This window comes from Cyprinodon variegatus, unplaced genomic scaffold (assembly GCF_000732505.1).
Source record: "Cyprinodon variegatus isolate N-32 unplaced genomic scaffold, C_variegatus-1.0 Scaffold555, whole genome shotgun sequence".
NCBI lineage: Eukaryota > Metazoa > Chordata > Actinopteri > Cyprinodontiformes > Cyprinodontidae > Cyprinodon > Cyprinodon variegatus.
This window is the reverse complement of record NW_015151008.1, coordinates 48,875-51,016: the sequence shown is the minus strand read 5'-3', so window position 1 is coordinate 51,016 and position 2,142 is coordinate 48,875. Positions and strand designations below refer to the sequence as shown.

At 37.9% G+C, this 2,142-nt stretch overlaps 1 protein-coding gene across 1 annotated transcript in view; it reads right to left on the bottom strand.

Moving 5' to 3' along the window:
• Positions 1–2,142, bottom strand: part of LOC107095538 (interleukin-10 receptor subunit beta-like) — a 15,399-nt gene that overhangs the window by 9,357 nt on the left and 3,900 nt on the right. The window contains exons 3-4 of the mRNA XM_015391673.1: positions 1,730–1,902; positions 1,459–1,613 (exon numbers count right to left, since the gene is read on the bottom strand). Coding sequence (XP_015247159.1) covers positions 1,459–1,613; positions 1,730–1,902 — 328 coding nt within the window. The remainder of the gene's footprint in view (positions 1–1,458; positions 1,614–1,729; positions 1,903–2,142) is intronic.

The following is a 2,142-nucleotide window of genomic DNA, read 5'->3' as shown; positions in this document are numbered from 1 at the left end:
GGCTTTTTAATGCCACTTTAAATAAAAATTTAAGACCAAATTCACAAGAAACAAGACAAACCTGTTTGCATCAACTTAACCCAAAGGTTTATTATAACATAAACCACTGCACTAATGGTTCAAAGTTTGAAAAGCTTCCCATACAGGAAGAAAGCTAAAAACACACAAATGACAGATATATTTGAACAATTATTTAACTGAATTCACAAACTTTGTTTCAGCAGGGAACAAAACTAATCAGTTTTAAAGCCCCAACATAACCAGTGCTAAGTCTTTTTAGCAGCTATTTTTCTTTGTATGGTTTTCTTAGTATGCTTGATTTGGTGATAAGTGGAGGCGTTGCAGAGACAAGGGTGGAACTAAACTGAGAAACACTTCCTCATATTTTCCAGACAAAAAGTTAATGGTGCATCTCCGCAACAACGCTTTTATTGGTTCCGCTATCGGGACGGAACCAATAATGGCGAGCCGTTATTTTTTTAAATAAAAAAAAGGGTCAATTTTAATGTTTTATTTAGATAAAAAAAATAAATCATAATAAAAATAATCCTATTTATGATGTTCTAAAAATTAAGACCTTCGAAAGACTGATTTAAGACATTTTAGTACCAATTAAGGCCTTCGTTTTATTTTGAAGATTTCAATGCCTTTTAAGACTTTTTAAGGACCCGCGGGAACCCTGTCTTCAAGTTTGGGATTCAAATTTCCCACTGAGCCTGAACTAACCGCAGTGTCTTCCCCTCACCTTTCAGTTCCTTGTTCAGAGCAACTCTGGATTCTTCACAATCTCCTAAATGAACCTGTTAAACCTTTTCCCTGGTCTCTCTGTTTGGTCTTCTGCATTTGGGTCTGATCTCTAGTTAAATCATGACAGTTCAGTGACAAGTTTTTAGCTGAAATATCTGGAGCTACATTGGTCTCAATTCCACATTCCATTCTTTAAAAAATGCATTTGTGTATCGAGGCACGTCAGGAGACTCTCAGAAATCCACACACAAATAAGTTGAAGTTTAAAGACCACTTATACTTTTTTAATTTATTTTAGTAATTGTTTCTGGACCAGAAATACTTTGCTGAAACTGGTGCTGTGCTTGTATGAATCACATATATGTGTCTGTGAAAACTGAGCCCTATGTAGCCCCATAGAAATATGTTTTAATTGGGGATGAATGATTTTGGTGAATAAATTGTCAAATTCTATAAGGAAGTTGTGAATTTATTCTTTATTTGTGCAGATTTATCTGTCTAACCATGACCTGAGCTTGATCCACACTTTCATTCACACTCCATTTCATTTCTTATTTTATTGATGTATTCTGAGTTTCTATTTTGATTTGTGAAAAATAAATCAAAATATAAAATATTTACAGAACAACAAGTGAAAGTCTGATTAAGACACATATTTACCAGCCCTATTTGGGGTGTTTATAACTACTGGACAACACAGATCTAACCCACCTCTTCTTTCTGGTCTTTCTTCCAGTAGGTGATGTAGTAGGTGGGAAAATTGAAGACTTCCCTCAGGGAGGAGAGATGGAAGTCTGGATCTTTGATGCTGACCTCCAGAGTTTGACCAATGGGGATCAGGGACACCGTGGGAGGACCGATGATGGCTACAGAGAAACCAAAATACCAGACTGGTTGGATTATATGGCAGATTAGGAGCAACTCGTGGATTATTATTAGGAATCCACCACCAGTCGTCCATTGCATTGATAAACAGACTCACTGTCTTTGTCCAAAGTGATCCAGTTGCTCTCCACCCAGTCGGAGGTTTCTGCTCCCAGCATTGCCCGGACCTGCCCTTTATACGACCCATACACGGAGTATTCGAAGGATGTGAGGTTACACAGGTGGGTGGCGATGTTCTCGCAGCCTTGTGTGTAGTTTTTAATTTTACTCCTGAGATAAAACCAAAACCAAAGGACTCACTGTGATGATGAAAGACGCCACAAGGAGAACGACACATGGAGCAGCTTCCGTGGGATTTAAAGGAGAAGTCCGGTCTTATTCAGAATTAAAAATGATTCCATCCTGTTCAATAAATGATCAGGGTTTTTAATTCAGAGTAATGTGCTTTACTGGAGGCATCCATGTTTGTCAAAGAACACTACTGCCACCTACTGGTTAGTGACGTCACGG